This window comes from Magnolia sinica, chromosome 16 (assembly GCF_029962835.1).
Source record: "Magnolia sinica isolate HGM2019 chromosome 16, MsV1, whole genome shotgun sequence".
NCBI classification, from domain to species: Eukaryota; Viridiplantae; Streptophyta; class Magnoliopsida; order Magnoliales; family Magnoliaceae; genus Magnolia; species Magnolia sinica.
Window position 1 is genome coordinate 17,715,988 of NC_080588.1, and position 19,817 is coordinate 17,735,804.

The 19,817-nt window shown below is 36.9% G+C and overlaps 1 protein-coding gene across 1 annotated transcript in view; it reads right to left on the reverse strand.

The window, feature by feature from the left end:
• Window positions 1-19,817, reverse strand: part of LOC131229126 (histone deacetylase 5-like) — an 89,365-nt gene that overhangs the window by 59,128 nt on the left and 10,420 nt on the right. Inside the window, exon 2 of the mRNA XM_058224999.1 lies at window positions 6,542-6,746. Coding sequence (XP_058080982.1) covers window positions 6,542-6,746 — 205 coding nt within the window. The remainder of the gene's footprint in view (window positions 1-6,541; window positions 6,747-19,817) is intronic.

The following is a 19,817-nucleotide window of genomic DNA, read 5'->3' on the forward strand; positions in this document are numbered from 1 at the left end:
TCTACTATACTAATGACTGCTTCGTTATCACAAAACAACTTCATAGGATCATCCACCTTGATTCCCAAGTCACGCAACAGAATTTTCAGCCATAAATTTTGTTTTTTTTTCTTCTTTTTTTTCTTTTTTTTTTTTGAAGACCGAAATTTTATTAAGCAACAAAAGGCAAAGAAAAGAGCAAAATATATACAGGAGTGAAAATAAAGAGGAGCTCAAAAGCAGAAAAACATATACAAAACAGAAAAGGAATTAAAAATTAAAAAAAAAAAAGAAAAAAAAAGACACGGAACAAGAGTCGAGCACTATGCGAGCTAGACAACCTAAACTTGAAGATAGAAGAAAAAACATGGTCATTCGAGATCGAGAGACTAAGAGACCACTACGAGACGTCCCTAGAAATCAAGGCCACCACCCTAGGACATAAAGAAGAGGGAATTCTGGAAGTAGCAGCCATTCCTCTCTCCAGATGGCCCAGAGAACTGCCAAGATAGAGAAACACTAGATCACTTTGAGATCCCTTCCAATGCCTCTACCATGCTAAGCAAAGAACAAATCCACCACGCTATGAGGCATCACCTAAGGAGTGCTGAAGTAGTCCAGAATGGTGGACCAAACTCCTTGCACAAAAGGGCAATGAAGGAAAAGATAGTTGATCAATTCCTTGTTCTTCTTGCACAGCAGATAGATGTTCAGAGAACATTTCCATGCTTATGAAGATTGTTGGTGGTGAGGGTCATCCCCCTGGCTAGGAGTCAAATGAACGCGGCTTCTTTTGGGGGAGCCCCGGAAGACTAGATGAAGGGAAGGAATTTCTGACTGCTGAGGGAGGGGGACTAAGTAGGCTGAATAATGAGCGAACCAAGAATCTTTCAGAGCTGTTGAGAGACCAAGATAGTGAGTCAGCAACTCCTGTGGACAGCCAGATACTTTGCAAAAGGTGAAGAAGGCTTACAAACCTCAGACATAATAACTCTGATACACCATGTGCCATAGTCTTGTACTATGCTTCAGCACTAGATTTAGTCACCACATATTGTGTCTTCTTCAATTGACCAAATTTCCTCCCTCAAAAGTAGAATATCATGCAATCTACTTTCTGTCATCTACACCGCTAGACCAATCTAGGTTTGTGTAGGCCTTTATTCATAGATGGCCACGATCTGCAAACAAAAGACTATTCTCAGGAGATGTCTTCAAATATCTTAAGATTATGTCAACTGCCTCCAAATGAGGAACGAGTATAGCCTACATAAACTGCCTCACCACGTTTATTGCATATGCTATATTAGGTTGAGTGAAAGAAAGATAAGAGTAGTCAGCCAACCACCACGGATGCATCTCTTTATTCGGTAACAATTAACAACTCCTCACTTCGGCTTAGCTTATGATTATGATCAATAGGAGTGCCTGTTGGTCAGGAGCCTAGCTTATCAGCCGCCTTTAGTAATTCTAAGGAATTCTTTTTCTGAGATATAAAGATACCTTTGACCAAGCAACCTCTATATAAAATATATATTTCAGATGTCTTATATCCTTAATCTCAAAAAAAATAATAATAATAATAAAATAAAATAAAAAATCCTTTAATTTTTATCTCTTGGGCGGTGTTGTCAAAATCCTACGATTTATGATTTACGATTTACTATTTGAGACGAATCTTAAGTAAAACGATTTGAATCCCACCTTTGAATCCCTTCTCATATGAATCCCATGATTTTATGATTTGAATACTACGATCTACGATTCAAATTATACTTGTTCTCTTCTATTTTAATCTTCACTTGGCTTTCATTTTATGTTTTTAAATTGGTGTGGGCTTTAAGAATCATTTAAAATAAAATAAATTCCAAAAAGAAAAAGAATGGTCTAGAAAAGGTAAATTATTTTATTTTGTTCTTTATAAGAGATTAAATTATATATTCTCTTCAACATCAAATCATAGAGCTTTTTTAATGATTTCTTACTTCTTAACTAGTCGAAACACCAAATTGATGTATGACTTATCTGGAATGTTTTTGTGGATGGTTACAATCATGTTGACTTGTATGTATTGTGGAATGATGGTTAGAAATCAAAATATCTTTTTTCGTCAATCTACAAAATCAAATGCCGCTTTTCCAACATGGTTCTACATTCAAGAACATAAGTTACTAAAGGATCCTTGAATCTTTTCTAAGGAAAATTTCATGAAAGAAAAAAAAAAAAAAAAAAGAAAAAAAAAAAAAAGGAAAGATAACAATCCTTTAACAATATCATGACATGGTATTACTTGGTGCATATTGATGGCAAAAGGATGATTGCTGAGTTTTTTTTTCTGATTTATTTATATTTTTTAAGAAAATCATAAAAAAATCTTAAGATTTACGATACAATTTGTAATTCGATACGATTCAACCCCCATTACGATTTGAGATAACGATAACGATTTTGACAACATTGGTGATGATAAAGACACTTTCGATGAACGAGGCATACAAGAGAGATATGTCGGAACTTGATCATTCCCCAAAAAATGACCTACTCTGCCTTTGTTGAAGCTGAAGCCCTACCCACACTAAACATTATGATGTTTCTACTTCAACTGTTACTAACAAATCACCCTTGGCTGAAATTTCTAAGCTTCATCATCATCTGGCCATTCTGGAAGGTACTTTTTTATCACTCCAAACAATTTTTTATCAATCATTCAAGTACATCAGCTTCTGCTCATTTAGTGTCCACATCTTCTGGTCATCCATCATGGATCAATAATTAGGGAGCTTCTGACCACATGATTGGTATAAGTCTTCTTCCTATTCCCTGTCCTCATTCCAATAATGTTAAGACTATTGATGGGTCCTACACTTATGTCGAGGGTACAATGACCATCATTCTCTCCCTCTTATGGCCATATTCACTTTTTGTTAAACCAAAGGTGTCCGTATGAAAATCCAACAGCAAGATTAGTGGGTCACATTTGATTAAGGTTCAAGCAATGTTGTCAAAACGCATAAGCAGTTTTGTGGGATTGCATATGCCTGTGCACATATGTGATCGCACAATCGCATATGCAGTCACATATTTTTAAATTTTTAAATTAAATTTTAAAAAAATAATAAGGGGAAATTTTGAAAAAGAAAATGTAGAAAAATATAAGAACTTAGGGGAAACTTCCCCAAGTTAATAGATAACTAATATAGTAATTTTACATATATAAAATTAGTTTGTGAATTGTAAGAAAAATTAATGAAGTACATCAAATTCAACATTCAACAATATAGTTAAGTAACAAAATAAAATTAGTTTGTCACTTGTGAGAAAAATTAATGAAGAACATCAAATTCAACATTCAACAATATAGTTAAGTAACAAAACAATCAATAAGCTATTTATTGTACAAGTACAATTTTGAAGTTACATCTTAATGTTTATCATTTATACACTATAACACTAATACTACTTACAAGTTACAAGTTACAACTTAGTTATACTAATACTAAGTTACATTACAATAAGTTACAACTTAGTTACACTAACAGTAGTTACATTCAACAATATAGTTACACAACTTAAAATTACAAGTTACACTACTCGCCAAAGTTTGATTTTTTGCCAAGAATAAAATTTAATATATATACATATATATAATGTGCCAACGCTTGGCAGATATGTGATCGAATACACTGTATGCAATCGCATATCTTCGCACATTTAGCACATGCAATCGCATATGCCATGATGGTATATACGATATGTGTATGGGAATTCGCATATGCGAATATGCGGTCGCATTTAACAACACTGGGTTCAAGCAAACCTTCTCTTCAAACAAGTTGTATCAAGGGGATTTTTTTCAATGTTGAATTATTGACAAAGAAAAATAAAGAAAAGACATTATTCTTTTTATTGAGAATAGAGAGACATGACATTTTTTTCTCCCCTTACTCTTTTCCTCATATGAAAATCATAGATCTACCTAGGACACAAGAGTGGGAGCAACACCTCAAGTTGAAAGAATGGTAGGTCCAAGTAGTCTACCCAACTTAGATGGCCCCAACTAACCTTTTTTTCTTTTTTTTTTCAGACTTCAGGTGCATTAATTTGGTCCATAGATTAGTGATGAGGACATCACTTCACATACACATTTGTGTACGTATCAGAGAAGGGGGGCCGCATCGATTTCCCTGTGGTTAGGCAAGTACCCGTGATCGTGTTGAAGACCCCATGTGCATGTGCGGGCATCTAGAAGACCCCACACTGGGAAGATGCACATGTACTACTTTATAGAGTGATCTAGACCGTTGGATTGGAGGGCTGATCACATGATTGGGCCATTGATTGTGGATCATCCGCATTAGTTTTTATACTTTATCATCTTTTAGGATTTATTTTTTTTATTTTTTTTATGTTTTAGACACATTATGAGTGTTTTTAGTTGATTTTATTTAGACTGGCTATTTTCATTAAAATTCACAAGACGATGATTATTGTAATTATTGAAACTTCTTTGAGCTATAAAAAGAGGGGGGGCGTGTGACTCTCTCTCCCATTGGATTTGTGAAAAAAAAAAAACAAAGAAGCTTTTCCTCTTTTTCTTCTTCTACTTCCATTTTCATGAGATTTGAAAATACTTCCATGTGATTTGGAAGGGAGATTGCTATGAGGCTAATCTTCATCAACGGAGGTGCGAGGTCTCCATCTATCCCCACATCATCATCCATTTATTCTCCATCAAGGTATTTTCTTCAAAGTTCTTCGATTCTCTCATCCTAGATCTTCATCTTCTCATAAACCTAACTTTCCCATACCCATCAACAATCCAAACCCTAAGAGACTTAAACCCATCCAACCTAGCCACACGTGTGAACCACGCGGGTTGGCCAAATGACCACACTTTGTTCCTTTTAGGTTTCCCATTGCCCTAGAATCAAAACCCTCTTCTCTATTGTCCTAAACCCTAACCCTAAACCTAGAAATCTCTAACTTTCCTACTTTTCCAAATTACCAAACCCTAACTTTTCCCATTCTTCAATTCACCCAAAATCCTTACACCCCTTCTACCCAAAACCCTAATTCCCACATCCTAACCTATAAACCCTTTAATCCATTCACCCAATTTGATCCCATAAACCCTAATTCCTAGAGTTCCCCAATTCCCCTAACCCTAATTTTACCCTAGGTTGTATTAGGTCTTTTACTTTGAAATAGGCTTTACTCTATGCTAATTGGATGTCCTTACATCCATTAGATCCTAGTTTCCTTTATTTAATGATCTTGCGTGACGATGTTGGTAACCTAGGCTAGGATTATGCATGATATTATTTTGGTTTTCATGGTATTTATGATGATAATGGCAAGGTTTGTGCTTCTTTTCTTTCTTTTTTTTGTTAATTACCTTAATTTCGCTACTTGATCTCACATGATCTTTGGTTCATGCATCGGTCCTTCATCAATTAGAGTTTGGCCTAGCTCCTTAATAGGGCCATGATTGGGCTTGAGCTAAGCTTCTTAGGCCCAAAATATAGTTGGGCCGAACTTCAGCCCGAACACCAAGCCCATTGGGTCCTCATTCATACAGCATTATGCACATAGAAGAAAGAAGTACTACCATCCTCCCAGGCCTGAACCATTTCCAGTTGCCACAAGAGGCTCCTGCAATTAACATCAATATCCACAATATCTAAGGTCTAACTTGTAAGTTGTGACCATTGTTTGAAAACTCGACAAGTCAACCAAGGGCTCGCCCAAGTTTACTCAGATCAGCCAGAAGACTGGCTGATCCATGGTGGATCATTTCTATACAAAACTCAGCCAAGATCTAGATTCACGACCAATCCACTAAATCATGGAAACTCGGACCAAGTTGATCCATTGTGAAAAAAAGAAGAAGAAGAAGAGGAGAAGAGATAAAATCAAGCAATCAATTGTAATCTTGACTGATTTATTTGATTTTGTTAGTAATATTTCTAAAGTTTACTTTTTAGTAGTATTTCCACATCAAATAAATATGCTTGATTATTTCCAAATTAATCTTTTACTCCTTCCGAAATCAATTCACCTTCCTTATAAGCGCACAACAGACTTGTTTTATTCACAATATTCAAAGCTACATGTTACTATAACTCTAAGCTACACGATACTACAACTATCGTAAGATACGTATGCAAAATCTTCCCATTTTTTTCCTTTTATTTTGATTTTGTTGCAAATGTTCATATAAACGGTCATCCATCTTTCTTTTTTCCTAAGTAGACCTGGTCAAAATTTACGAGACTCAGCCAAGTCACCGGGTCGACTCGTCCAATTCTTGACTCATTGATCGACCAAGCTGAGTCCAAGTTCCTAGTTTTCAAACAATGCTTGATATTCATTCGAAAAAACAAAAAAACAAAACAAAACAAAAAACAAAAAGGAACTGGACTAGCTTGACATTACAAGACATTCAAACCAACCTAAAATGATTGTGACCTAATGAGCAAATCCCAAGATGAAGTTCCATAAGCTTCGATGTAAACAAATTATTTTACAACAAATCAAACAATCCTTATAGACAGTTAGTTACCTCTATAACTGAGCCAGCAGCAAGATAAGCAGCTTCAGACGAGCCTTCATTAAAATATATTGAATTGAACTTCGATGCAATCCTATTCCTCCTCCATGAATCAAAATCTTTAGAGCTGATATTCCTTATCAAATTGATATGCTTCTGGGTATGAACCAATGCTATGTACCTATCTTCTGCTTCTTTAGCACCCAAGATCACACATCTGAAGAATGAAAATAATTATCCTTTTGTAAGTACTGCCATAATTGGACCAGAGAAACTTCTTACATAAATTTCAAAAAGCCAATTCAAATTGCAGAAAATTGTATAAAAAATTAGCAGAAATACAAGAAATCAGCAACAGAATTTCCTAGAAGATTGTGATCATGAGAAGATTAATTCAATCAAATAAATATGAACAACTAAAAATAACCATAATTATTGATCAATGCAACCGAACAGATCAAAATACAAAAGATATTTTACTACAGGTGTTTGATTGCACCAAATTTCATGAAATATCAAGATATTTTCCACCAAATTAGACTGATTAGTCATGAAATTTCATGACATTGGTGCAACCAAACACAGCCTAATAGCGAGGAATATCAGCTCTAAAAATTTTGATTCACAGAGGAATAGGATTGCATCAAAGTTCATTTCGATATATTTTAATGAAGGCTCATCTGAACTGCTTATCTTGCTGTTAGCTCAGTTATAGAGGTAACTATTTATAGGGATTGTTTGATTTGTCGTAAACTATTTGGTTTACATGGAAGCTTATAGAACTTCATCTAGGGATTTACACTTCAGTCACAATCATTTTAGGCTGGTTTGGATGTCTTGTAATAGCAACCTAGGCTAGTTCCTTTATTTTCTTTTTTCATTTTTCTTTTTTTTTTCATTTTTTTTTTTTTTTTGAATCAATACCCTTCATTTTCATTTTGCCTCATATGAATAATGAATTTGAGGGGGTTGCATGAGGTGTGTCTAATGGCAAGGATGATAGGAGGCTATGGAAGTGACTAGTAAGAGGTATTTTTTGTTATAAAATCTATTCCATGTTGGTATGACAGGTAAGGAAGAAAGTTCCTTGTGCATGTATTTGGGAGAATTCAATTCCTAGGGGTTGAGGCATTTCTATTGGATGGCTAAACCAACAAATTACTCACCCTAGATAATCTACGACATTGAAACCATTTACTCGATATCAATCTAAGATGAAGAATCGGTCATGAGACCCCAAAATCTGCCCCACAAAAGAGGAAACAGTCCCAAAATTCCAACAGCAATCCAAGAATGTGAAAAGGGGGTCCAATGAGAAGTGAGCCCATAGTAGGCTCCACAAGTCGTTGCGGAGGGTTTTTCTTTCTTTGGGTCAAGGGTGAGGGGATGTATAGTTGGCATTTTGTGGTTGCAAAGGCTTAAGTAGGGTTTTGGGAGTTGGATTTCAGGGGTTACAAATGGCCCTATTGGAGTTTAGGATGTAGAAAGAGAGATGGAGAGAGAGTAAAGAAAAAGAGGAAGAAGAGAGAAGGAAAAAAAGAGAACTTTTTAGGGAAATATTCCTCTTGACCGATGTTTTAAATATCAATGATATCAACCGATATATCCCAGGATATATCTTGTATCCCACCTGTGCGATACAAAACGCACAGGTAGTGCCGATATATCCCACCTATTTGATCCAATGAGCATTTTCGATTTTCGATCCATGTTTTTTGTTGTAAATCACGTTAAACCAGTGTCAAATGCTTACAAATCTATGATTCTTCATGTTTTCCATGAAAAATCATGGATTTGGAACTTCGATTTTGAGATTTGGGGGAAATGGGTCAAGTTGCGGAAAATTGAGAAAAATCAAAATTTCTCAATTTCTCACAAATCAGTTGCAATCTTTGTATCCAAACACAAAATTAAACATGTATGTAACCTAATCTAGTGATTCTTCTTTTGCTTTTGAATGTATTACTTTTGTTTCCATACATGTCTTCTTACGTTTATAAATTATATGAATAGACTTTGAATATACTTACATCAGTTCAATTGAAAAGCACATATATTAGGACCCCATACAAAGAAAACCCCTATTATGAGCACTTTTTTGTAATGTTTTGATTTTTATGTGTATTGATGTCTTTTTCAACAATCCCTAATGTTTCATTGAAAAAATCGACCAATTTCCCAATGTTCCCATGTTTCCCAACAACAGTGATACATTAAGCAATACAACCGATATATCCCATGCGATAATCGATATGTTTCCGTATCCCAAGGGTGCGATACATTATGTGATAACGATATTTAAAACATTGCTCTTGACACACACACGAGTGGGAGTGAAGAAAAGGAGGAGAAAAGAGAAGACTTTTTAGAGAAATGACGCACGCACACACAAAGTGCACAGTGCTGAGCAAAAAGACAATAATAAAACACACATTCACATTCCCTACACTCCCCCTCCAGTTGGAGCATGGATATCAATCATGCCCAGCTTGGAACACAAGCGAAGAAGATTGTGACAACCAAATACCCTTTATTAGAAAATCGGCAAGTTAATCATCCAACTTTTGATATGACATGCAAACATCCTTAGAAGCTCCTCTTCCGAATAAAATGACAATCAACCTCGATATGTTGGTACTCTCATTATAAATTAGGTTAGAGAATATGTGAATAGCGACAGGATTATCATCATGTAGCATCATGGGACAAGAAACTGGGAGACCTAATTCAGTCAAAAGGTCTTCAGCCAAAGTAGTTCACATACACTATGAGCCATCACCCGATACTCAGCTTCAACACTGGAGTGGGCCACAACAAGCTGCTTTCTGCTATCCCTTGTCAATGATCTTGTTCCATAAATGTCTGCGAGCTTAAGACCCAAGAAGACCACAATGGCGAAGAAGATCAATTTTATTTTTTTTCTAGAAATAACAATAGTTAGTCAAGATCTTGCAACTTCAATCCAAAAAAAAAAAAAACATCGGAGGAATACCTTTAACGACTTGATAACTCCATGGTCATCACTAATGACAATGATGCCATCCATGTATACAATAACAGTAGAGAGACCAATGGGCCAAAGGCCAGTTTGAAGAATAGAGTATGGTCGGCACAATTCTACAATTATCGAAACTTCCACTAGTTCATGTCACATGTGTTCGAAGCAGGCACATAGGGATTGCTTGAAACCATAAATGGTTTTCTAGAGCTTACAAACATAATCACTTCCTGCAACTAGTATGGAAGCCAGAGATGTCATATACACTTCTTCATGCAGGTCACCATAGAGAAATGTATTATTGACATCAAGTTGATGGAGAGGCCATGAAAAATTCACAACCAGATAGAGTAACACACATACATAATTAAGTTTTGCAACAGGAGCAAACATCTCATGGAAGTCTACCACCTATGTTTGAGTAAATTTTGTTGCCACAAGACGAGCTTTGTAGTGCTCAACCTCTAGTTTGCTTTATGTTTGATAGTGAAGACACATTTACATCCAATTGTATTTATTCCATGAGGCAACTTAACAATATCCCAGAGTTGATTTTTTTTTCCAAGGCATGCATCTCCTCTAATACATAGCCTATTTCCACTAAGGAAGCTAAAAAGCTTGAACAACACTTAAAGGAACTATATGGAAAGGATATTAGAAAGAAATACACAATATGATAGTGAAAGAGAACTATATGAAATGAAGTAGGCAAAGTGATGAGCAGTACATGAACGCTTTTATTTGCACAAAGCAATGGCAAGATCAAAAGGATTAGATAAAAAAGTCATAGCTAAGTCTAGATCAGTTGAGTGGAGAGGACCTGTGGTGGGAAAGCGATTACCCTATTACCTCCTTCGAACAAATGTTTTAAGGCCACTTGTTTATTGAGTAAGAAGATACTGACAAGATGGAGAGATGGTCGAGGACTCAATACTAGATGGTGGAGAAGAATAATCAAATATAGGAAGAGGCAATTAACGAGACATTGAAGACTCCTGATAAGGGGAATTGAGAGACTTCCCTGTAGAGGAGTAATATGAAATATCTTTAAAGAAGGTCATATCCATCAAGACAAATCGTTTTCCAAGGATGTCAAGGGCACAACATTTGTATCTTTTTTTTTTACAAGAATAACCTAAAAAAGATACATTTGATAACCTTGGCATCTAATTTGTCTCAATGGATGCTAGGAACACGAACAAAACACACACAGGCAAACACTTTAGTGGGAATAGGAAACAGTGGTTGCTTTGGTTGCAAAACTTAAATGGGAGCATTTTTTTTTTACCCAAAATTCTAGTGGGCATTCTATTAACTAGGTACATGGTGCTTAACATGGAATTGACCCACAAATTTTTTGGAACATTCATTTCAAGGAGAAAGGCACTAGCTACTAAAGAAGATGCCCATTCTTTCTCTCAATCACTCCATTTTCTTCGAAAGTATAAGGGCACGTGGTCTAAGATTCTATATCATTTTCAAGAGAGTAGTTTTGAAAGGCCTTTGAAATATATTTCTAAATTAGGACATGTGAAACTAGCAAATGATAATCTTAAGTCCTATTGGAGGTAAGGGTATTGTCTCTGTTTCCCCATCTTTTTCCCTATCATTTGTCTTGTTGGTGCCTAACATTGCATCTAATCTATTATAAGTTAGTCAAATAACCAAGGACTTGAATTATAGTGTAACCCTTTTATCCTTACCATTGTGTTTTCTATGATCTGAAGACGATAAAGCTGCTTGGAGGTGGACTTGAGAATGATGATTTATACCTTTTTGGTTTGAATGCTTCGAGTGAATGTCTTAGTGTCCAGAAGAAAGACATTCATCTCTATCATTGTAGATTTGATCATCCTTTGAGTCTAGTATTGCAACCTCTATTACCAACCTTAGTCGAGTCTAGTGATGTTAAAAATTTAAAGTGTGAGGCTTGTGTTTTAGTCAAACAACATAAGTTTGTCTATCCAACTATGAAGAAACATTCTAGTAGGAAAAAAAAAAAAAAAAACTTTGCTTCATTCGAATGTTTGGGGTCCAGTTACTATTGTTTAGATTTAAATACTTTGTTTCACTTATTGATAATGCATCTCATATAACAATGATTTATTTGATGAAATCTAGAGATGAGATTAGCTCCATTTTCAACTTGTTTCATAGTTGGTTAAAAATTAATTTTATGTGAGCATCGGTACTCTTCATACAGATAATGCAATAGAATATCTTTCGCATGCTATTATATCATATCTTCAGGAGCATGGTATTAACTCTCATATCACATGTGTATATACCCCACAACAAAATGGTGCGGCTGAAAGGAAGAATAAACATCTTTTAACAGTCGCTCAAACTCTTTTTGTTGAAATGTTTGTTTCTAAATCTTTCCTGTCAAATGTTATTTTTACACCTTTCTATCTGATCAATCGTCTTCCCACTAACATTCTTGTTGGAAAGTCTCCCATTTGGTATTTTTTAGACTTTTGTCCAATCTTTGATATCCATGTAATGTTTATAACACCAATGTTCTTAGAAACAAATTGTTGAATAGAGCTGTCCAATGCATTATCTTGGAATATTCATCTTTACAAAAGGGGTATAAATGTCTTGATCCTCTTACTAAAAAGCATTATGGATGTCAAGTTTGTGGAAGATGCTCCCTACTTTTCTAATAAAAAGGGTGAAATACATTCTATGGCTATTCCCAATCCTATTCTTGAGTTTAATCAGATAATGTCTATGTCTTCTGCACCTAACAATGCTAGAATAAGGTTGGTATTAATTCCACTAAGTCAAACTTAAAAGTATATGAAGGAAAGAATGTTCATAAACACATTATTTCTCAGGATACCACGAAGCATGCTCCTTCAGCTATAGGTATTGATAGTGTTCCTACTCAACTGCCTATTTATGATGATCCTTATTTAGAACTTGCCATAGATTTACTTCTTGCTTTCAGCAAAGCGAAAAGACAGTGTACCTCTCATATTATTTAGGGGTTTGTTTCCTATTATTCTGTCCCCTTAGCATTAATCCTTTATTTCAATTGTTGTGTTCTTCCTCCACCATTCCTAAAAATCTTAAGGAGATTCTTATTTCTCCTCTGTAGGGCCGAGCTATAAAGGAAGAAATAGTAGCTCTTGAAAAGAATCATACACGAGAGATGATTGCGTTAAGAGTTGGGAAGAATCATATGAATTGTGTTAAATGCATGTTCTTAAGTACAATCATGATGGAAGTATAGCTCGCCACAAAGCCCGCCTTGTAGCTACAGGTTTTACAAAAACCTTTGATGAAGATTATTCTGAGAACTTTTCTCTTGTTACTAAGATGAACTCTGTACAGGTACTTATTTCTGTTACTAATAATTTGAATTGGCCCTTACATCAGTTGGATGTTAAGAATGCTTTTTTGAATGGTGACTTGACCAAGGATATCTATCTTCTTCCTCTTGGATTTGTTTAAAAGGAAGGGGGGGGGGGGGGGGGGGGTGGTTTTTTATAGATAAGGCAATAAGCAAGCTCCTCGAGCCTGGTTTGAAAAGTTTAGTCGGGCCTTGATTCATATTGGTTTCACTCGTATCCATTCTAAGCATTGTGTTTGTCAAGCAACGTGCGAAGGAGACTATTATTATGAGCATGTATGTAGATGACATTCTTGTTATAGGTGATGAAGTCAATGGCATATCAAAGCTAAAATAATATCTAAGCAAGGGATTTGATATCAAAGATTTGGGACCATTAAAATACTTTCTTGGAATTAAAGCCCTCAGTCCAAGAAGGGCATAATTCTGTCTCAACGGAAAAATGCTCGCTTTGTCGACTTCAACTAGGACTTGGTGTCAAACCTATTGATTCTCTATTGGAAGTTAATAAGAAGCTCAGGGCAGATAATGAGAAACTTCTTGATGATCCTCATATGTATCAGCACTTGGTTGGAAAATTGATATATTTGACGATTACTCGAGTAGATTTGTCTCATGCAGTGAGTTTAGCTAGTCAATTCATGCGTACTCCCCATCCTAGTCATCTTAAAGTCATTCGTCGCAGCTTTGCTACATTAGATCATCCCCGAGGCATGGTATCCTCTTTGGTTGTCATCATAATCTTGATATTGAAGGGTATTTTGATGCCGATTAAGTAGATTCCCCGGATGAGCATCACTTTACGTCAAGTTATTGTACTTTTTTCGACGGCAATTTAGTCACCTAGAAAACTAAGAAGCAAACAATTGTTGCACAGTCCAGTATTGAGGCAAAGTATCGTGATATGGCGAATACGATATGTGAACTTATGTGGTTAAAAAGCTTTTTTTTAGTTGGGATTCCTATGAAGACTCCTATGCCAATGTATTGTGACAATCAAGCTGCTATTCAAATTACCTTGAATCCTATTTTTCATGTGTACAAAACATTAAAGTGGGTTGTCACTTTATTGGTGAGAAGGTTGCTATAGGTGTTGTTTTCACTCCATTTGATCAATCTTCCGAGCAATTGGCAAATATTTTAGAAAGAGTCTTATGGTGGGGAAGCTAAACGATGTATTCTTGGCAAGTTGTGCATGATTCATATTTATGCCTCAGCTTAAGGGAGAGTGTAGGTGCATGTGGGCATGGGCCTATGACTAAGCCCATAGGTACATACACCTAGGCCTTGTGTGTGATAGGCCTCAGTCTTAACCTTTTTCTTTTTTATCTTTATTTTTATGCTTTCCTTATTTGTCCAATCTTTCTTTAGTTTTTGTTTCCTCCTAAGAAGGGCACATACGTAATTGTACCTTTCTCCTATTATTATGAATTAGGTATGGCTGGACATCTCAATCCTATGAGTTTCTTTTCTCTCAAACTCTCTCCTCCACTAACAAGTCCTAAGTAAGCAAGTCCACGTCAGCTTTCCCATGCATAGGAGCACTGAACAGTTGTATACACATCTACCATACAGTTGATGTGTGGAGACGAAACCTCACAAGCAAGGGGGTATTTTGGTCATGTACTAGAAACCACGTGAACTTTTGGGACCCACAGGCCATCTAGTTGACATCCAAAATCCAAACAATACATGTAAGCATTTCCACAATGTCCACGGTGGGTGAAGGGTTTGGATGCATCACACCTGTAAGTCATTGATCCAACAGTTAAATTGCCCAATCAACAATTCTCTACCATAAAAGATTCACACCGGGACCCACGTAATGAACAGTCAAGACTATGGACAGTTCTACAACGGCCAATGGGAAACCGTAGCCATTCACCTAATTCCATGAAAGTTGACAACACAACACATGTGCGCATCAGATGGGGGCCCACAATAAAATAAAATTAAATAAAGGTAAAGTTATCATTTCATGCAAGGAAATCACCAAAGTGACTGCAAGCCCCCATCTGATGCACCCACATGACATGTTTTTATTGGGCCTCATCAAGGATTATAAGAATCATTGTAAACACCAGTTATAGGCAATACATGCCCTTTCATGCTACTGATAACAACACATCATTCTGTCATATCACCCAAAGTAGAAAGAAAATAATGCACCCATCAAAAAAGGGCAGTGATGGGGACATCATGCGCACGCTCACGCCCCCCACCATGGTATGCCAAATCGGTTACGTATCGGCCGTATCGGCCGATACGTAACGGTAACGGTACGAACCGTTACCCGTTTCGGGGCCGAAACGGCCGATTCGATTTTTTGTACCCGTATCGGCCGATACGGGCGTAACGGGCCGTTACGGGGCGTAACGGGCCGTTACGGGGCGTAACGGGCCCGAAACGGTAACTTTTTTTTTTTTTTTTAAAGCTCTGTTTTTGCTGTTTTTTTGAAACCTCTTGCTTCCAAACTGTTTCTAACTCCTTCTACTACTAATTTCGACTAACCTTAGCTAGGTATTTGATAGAAAAACACATTATATTATAGATTTTTTTGAATCAAAGCTCGGTGGGCCATTTTTCAGAAATTCATCAAAAATAGGTATTTATACTTTTTTTAATATATTTTGCTGTTTTAATGATGTCATATGATGTGTTAATCATAGTAGAACATGTTAATGTGCATTTTACAGATTTGGGGTGCCATTTAATAATTTTTTAATATTTTTTTCTATTTACGCATGAATTTTGGCCCCTTTTTTTAAAATTCGAAAAATCAGTTTTTAATGGTTGTTTTGCTGTTTTAATCATGCCATTTGATGTATTAATCATAGTAGAACATGTTAATGTGCATTTTACAGATTTGGGGTGCCATTTTATATTTTTTTAATATTTTTTTCTATTTACGCATTTATTTTAGCCCTTTTTTTGAAAATTCGAAAAACCATTTTTAAATGATTCTTTTGCTGTTTTAATGATGTCATATGATGTGTTAATCATAGTAGAACATGTTAATGTGCATTTTACAGTTTTTGGGTTCCATTTTATATATTTTTTATATTTTTTTCTATTTACGCATTTATTTTGGCCCTTTTTTTGAAAATTCGAAAAATCATTTTTAAATGATTCTTTTGCTTTTTTAATGATGCCATATGATGTGTTAATCATAGTAGAACATGTTAAGATGCATTTTACAGATTTGGGGTGCCATTTTATCTTTTTTTAATATTTTTTTCTATTTACGCATTTATTTCGGCCCTTTGTATGAAAAGACGAAAAATCATTTTATAATGATTCTTTTGTTGTTGTAATGATGCCATATGATGTGTTAATCATAGTAGAACATGTTAATGTGCATTTTACATATTTGGGGTGCCATTTTATATATTTTTTTATTTTTTTCTATTTACGCATTTATTTCGGCCCTTTTTTTGAAAATTCGAAAAATCATTTTTAATGATTCTTTTGCTGTTTTAATGATGCCATATGATGTGTTAATCATAGTAGAACATGTTAGTGTGCATTTTACATATTTGGGGTGCTATTTTATATTTTTTTTCTATTTACGCATGAATTTTGGCCCTCAAAAATAATTGCAAACACCTAAATGTAAGATATTTTCATATTACATTCATTCTAATATATCTATCATTGATAGTAGATAGTTAGAAAATTAAATATATGAAATTTGTAGTCAAATTCAGGTTATCTGGTTCATAAATTCATCAGACAGTCCGATACAACTTCTCACTAAAGAGTGGACCGTTACACCACCATAAACATGTTCCAATTTATAAATGAATGCATATTTGGAATGCTTAGAATATTCCGGATTTAATCCATATTTTTTCATATTTTTTTGGCAAAAAAAAATTTTGCGCCGTTACGGGCCGTTACGCCCCCGTATCACCGTTACGCCCCTGTATCCGTATCGGTTTTGGAGGTCACCGTTACGCCAACCGATACCGATACGGGACACCTTGCCCCCCACCCTACGCACGTACTCAAGGAGGAGAAAGGCCCTACTATTGATCTAGATCGACGACGACATCTATGGAGGACCTCTTAGTTAGGGGGCCATGCTATGGAGCATTGAAGTGGACCCGATCATCATAGGGATTCCACCACTGGATCTCATGATCGTGGCCCACTACCCTAGATGATCTAGGATTTTGAGTTTTGGTTATTATCGTTATTAGAAACATCATGAACAGTTTTGATTGCGTTAATTAGTTATTATTTTTGTTACTTCGTCTTTAAGTAATAGTGTGCGCACATGACGCGGCTTTTGAGGTTTAGGGTTTTCTTATAAATAGGCAACCCCATGTAGGTTTTCTTTTATTGAAGTTTATGAATAATTTTTTGTGTTTTTTTTATTCTCTATTCCTCGGAGTTGAAAAAGCTAATTGGGTGCGAAACCCTCCCTTCCCCCGAAGGGCTAACTACCGTGGTGCGAAGCCACAACCATCCTAAATCGTCCCCACATCCATAATCTCTTACAGCCTTCTTATCTTTAGATTTATCTTTTCTTTGCACCCAAATTCTCCTCTACAGCAAATTTTCAGATTTTGGCCACCAGAGGGCCAAAACTTCGGCGGAGCACCACGCACACACCGGACCGCGGATCGACGTGAAACTTGGCATGAGGGTGGACCTCCCCTGGCCGACCAACCTCTAGTTGGCCGTTTCCAATTTCGTGAGCCCCACACACGTACGGATAGGTACCCACGCACACGCGTCTGGGCCGGGCTGTTGTCCACACGTGTGGACTATCTCAGGTTATTCTCTCTCCCCTATTTCACTCCTTTCGCCTTAAATCTCTAACCCTAACCCTATATAATCCCAAATTCCAAGTTTTTCCAACTTTTGCAAATCCTAGACTTTCCCCGAATTGAAACATGGTGAATCTCTTGAATTGGAGAACAATCCTTTGCAAGAGTGGATGAATCTTACACTCCTTTGGGCATTGTTTGGTTTACAATTTTATTTGATCCAGCCCTAAACGTGTGTAGGCTTGGACCCTCGTAAATTCCCCTTGTTGAATGTTTGATCGTACCTGAGACGTGGAATTTTGTGATTGTTTAAAATTGGTATGATCTAAAGCTTGAAATCTTGCATGTCATATTTAATTTCATGTCCTGCATCAAATTTAGTATCAGAGCTTAGGGTTTTCATAGGGGAATGCATTGCATGTTTAGGGATTAGTATATTCACATCTATTTTGCATTAAGTCTCATCATATAGGGCTGTTTAAGACCCATCATTCACAACATGGACTGCTGAATTTTCTGTTGTCAGAAAATCCCCAATTTTCATGACTGAATTTTCTGTTAACGAATTATTTGGGCAATTATGTTGCTGGAATTTTAGTAGCGTTGTGTAGTTTCCCTCATATAGAGTCCTATAGGATCATTTAGTCTCATTTAGACGCATATAGTTGTATTAAGAGGTCTTTGAGTTGAGTGAGCAGTTGTATGCCCACATGTACTGGTCGTGGTTTTAGCTTGCACCCTACACTAAACATAGAGCAATTGCAAGAGTCAATGAACAATATAACACGGCAGTTTGAGTCTTTGGGTAGGTGCTTGGAACAACGTATTGGCCAAAGCTTTGAACAACTTAATGTGCGCGTTACCCAACTAGAGACCTCCGCCCCGGGCAAACCCCACCATTGGGGAAGATGCCCAATCTCAGGCAGGTGGTCGAGAGGATAGACAAATGAATGGAGGTGGTCAAAGAATTGATCATGGGTGCGCACCCGTACACCCACCCCGCGACGGGCATCATGATCACTATAACCCAGACGCGCGATTCCTCCAGGTAGTTGGAGTATAGGCCCCTACGTGTGATGGCCACTTGGACCCTAAAGCTTTTCTAGATTAGTTGGCGGATATGGACCACTATTTTGAGTGGTACGACATGTCGGATGCTCGTCGAGTCTAATTTGCTAAGATGAAGCTTGTGGGCCAAGCAAAGAGGTTTTGGGCTACTGTGGAGTGAAAGAAAAAAAGGTCGAGGGAGCCCCCAATAGTCCATTGGGAAGAAATGAAAGAAACTCTTAAGGAAAAGTACCTCCCTTTCTCTTATCAATTGAGGTTAGTTGAAGAATGGCAGTCTCTTCGACAAGGTTCCATGAGTGTGGCTGAATACATTGAGAAGTTCGAAGAGTACATGACCCGGTGTGAAGTTGATGAGGATCCCATACTCACTCTTGCTTGATTTAAGACGGGCCTCCGTTCTGACACTAGGAGAGAGTTGCTCGCCAAGGACTTAGACACTCTTAAACAGATGTATCAAGTAGTGTTGGAGGTCGAGCAATAGCTTAAAACAACTGTAGAAAGGCGATTTAAGCCTCGAGATTGTGGCGCTAAGGCCAACCCTTCTGGGGCTAAGCCCAGCACTGGATATCAATACAAGCATTCCAATAGTGTTCAGTCTGGGCCCAAGGATGATAAGGGTAAAGGAGTTGTTGGGTCTAGTTCATGCCAAAGTGAAACGACTAGGTGTTTTAGATATCAGGGGTTTGATCACTTTGCCCACCAGTGTAGCACGAGAGAGGGCACCAAGGTGTTCCTTATTGATGGGCAAGTAGAAGTAGTGCACCCAGAAAGTGACGGTGAGGAGAAAGAATATGAGCCAGCAGAAACCCCTAGTGATGAGGAAGAGAGAGCGCAAGAGTCTGCGACCCCTGCAGTTGTGCGTTGTGCCTTTGCACAAGCAAATAATACTGACGATTGGCGCCGCAACACAACCTTGTATACTTACGCAAAATGTGGTGATAAAAGGTACAAGATGATCGTGGATAGTGGTAGTTGTACCAACATAGCATCAACTGGCACTATCAGCCGTTTAGGCTTGAAGCTTGAAGCTCATCCTCAACCTTATAGAGTGTCTTGGGTTGATGAAACTTCTAGTCCAGTCTCGCACAA